At 42.0% G+C, this 2,286-nt stretch overlaps 1 protein-coding gene across 1 annotated transcript; it reads left to right on the top strand.

The window, feature by feature from the left end:
* The first annotated feature begins 1,113 nt into the window (after nt 1-1,113).
* Nucleotides 1,114-2,073, top strand: LOC122725671 (olfactory receptor 6K6). The gene has a single exon (XM_043962882.1). It carries the CDS (start codon nt 1,114-1,116, stop codon nt 2,071-2,073), a length of 960 nt encoding a protein of 319 aa, XP_043818817.1.
* The last annotated feature ends 213 nt before the right edge of the window (nt 2,074-2,286 follow it).

Below are 2,286 nucleotides of genomic sequence, written 5' to 3'. Positions count from 1 at the left end.
GATCAGAAGCCAGCAGAGTTCTTGATCTAGTTGGTATAAGACTGTGCTGAAATTACACTCAACTTGGGTAATGGACAACCTTAACTAATATATTAAAATGAACCCTGTCCAAGACACAGGAAGAGATAGAGGAGACTAAAGAGAAACAGTATTTGGCTTTGGGGAGCTCCCCAGTCTAATGTGAAGACAGGGCAAATAGCTAGGAAATAAAGAGTTCAGAGCAGATGATCCATCCAGCTAGAGTTCTAAACATCAGAGCTGGGGTTAGGGAGAAGTGTTAGGTGGAAATAATTTCATGGTATAGCTCAGAAAAAAAGCTTCCCAAACTAGCAGAGATCAAGGGAAAGGGACAGAGGAATGAGACAAAGCTAAAAATAATTGAGAAAATGGTCCCAGCTGGTTGTGGGTGGGCTGAAGGCAAAAGCTCAGAGACAGGAGAAATAACTAGATCTCATTCTTTTTCCTTCTAGGAAAATGCCAAAGTTCCTTTTTTCTTCCCTATTTCATGTAACTCAGAACTGGGGGTGGGGGAGATGGTGGGGAAGTAGAGGTAGAGCAAGAGAGAACATGATATTGAACAAAGAGTCATAGAGCTCAAGCTAGAAGACCTGGAATTCAGTACATGCTTGACCAGTCAATATCTGTATAACCCTATCTCTTAATCTCTCAATTTCCATATCTGCAAAATCGAGCATAATAATACCTTTACTACTTAAACCACAAAGCTGTGATGATGGAAGAACATTTTAAGCCAAAAAGTGCTATATAAATGTTAAGTGATGATGATTCTTACTATGCGCCATGATGTTCCTGAAATAAACAATTGTAGCCCAATAGAGGGTACAAATTCTACTACTGATTGATCAACAAACCATTATTGTATGCCAAGCATCTTGCTCATGCATTCAAAGTCAATTCACTGGGGGCATCCTTTTACCCAAAGGGACTGATGACAGATCAGGAACCTCAAGCCAACTTGAATGATTGCCAAGAAGAAAAAGAAGGGTAAAGTTATTGCTTAGTTAGCGATAGCATATGTAAAATGGGCAATAGCTCTGGATTTCAAGATTCTGATTCCACACATTTCTATTCCTCTTTCTTCTACTTTTGCAGATGACTCTAGGGAAAGATATAAAGAATCAGACAGCTGTGACTGAGTTCTTCTTTTCAACATTCCCTGATTTGGAGGAAGGAGGCCTCCTGTTCTTCATTCCTCTATTCCTCATTTATGGATTCATCATTACTGGAAATTTGGTGATCTTTATTGTCATCCAGTTGAATGCAGGACTCCATACTCCTATGTACTTTTTCATTAGTGTACTCTCCTTTCTAGAAATCTGGTACACCACAACTACCATCCCCAAGATGCTCACCAACCTGATCAGTGTGCAGAAGACCATCTCCATAGCTGGGTGCCTCCTGCAAATGTATTTCTTTCACTCTCTTGGGATCTCAGAAGGATGCCTCCTGACTGCAATGGCCATAGACAGATATGTTGCCATCTGCAAGCCCCTTCACTACCCAACTATTGTGACACCTAGGCTGTGTGCCCAGCTCACTGCTGGCTCTTGCCTCTGTGGCTTCCTCCTTGTGCTCCCTGAGATCGTGTGGATTTCCACCCTGCCCTTCTGTGGCCCCAACCAGATTCACCAGATTTTTTGTGACTTTACGCCAGTGCTAAATTTGGCCTGCACAGACACCTCCCTCATAGTCATTGTAGATGCCATCCATGCTGCAGAGATCTTGGCCTCCTTCCTGGTCATTGCCTTGTCCTACATTAGGATCATCTTAGTGATCCTGAAGATTCCTTCAGTTGAGGGGCGCCATAAGGCCTTCTCCACCTGTGCTGCTCACATTGCTGTCTTCCTTCTGTTCTTTGGCAGTGTGGCACTCATGTATCTGCGCTTCTCAGCTACCTACTCTGTGTTCTGGGATACAGCCATAGCAATCACCTTCGTTGTCCTTGCCCCCTTCCTCAATCCTATCATCTATAGTTTGAGGAACAAAGACATGAAGGAGTCTATCAAGAAGTTTCTCTGTCCTCAGAAGTGTGGTGAGAGGGCTGAAGGTTAATTCTAAGTTATGGGATATTTTAGAGGTTTTCTAAATGCTTCTGGAAGTGTTTCATTTTTGCTTTGTGTTTCATATCATCGTTTTAAGTTCTCTTATTATTTTGTGGCTGAAAATGAGCTATGATGAGGTTATTCACTGTTGATTCTGTTGTATTTCATTATATTTCATCATATATTGAGTACCGAAGGGGACCATAGATGCCAGACAACTTCT

This window comes from Dromiciops gliroides, chromosome 4 (genome assembly GCF_019393635.1).
Source record: "Dromiciops gliroides isolate mDroGli1 chromosome 4, mDroGli1.pri, whole genome shotgun sequence".
NCBI lineage: Eukaryota > Metazoa > Chordata > Mammalia > Microbiotheria > Microbiotheriidae > Dromiciops > Dromiciops gliroides.
The sequence above is the reverse complement of the archived record's forward strand: the minus strand, read 5'-3'. Positions and strand labels throughout refer to the sequence as shown.

Excerpts from the sequence above, each read along its gene's own strand:
- LOC122725671 (XM_043962882.1), top strand. The coding sequence starts at position 1,114 with ATGACTCTAGGGAAAGATATAAAGAATCAGACAGCTGTGACTGAGTTC.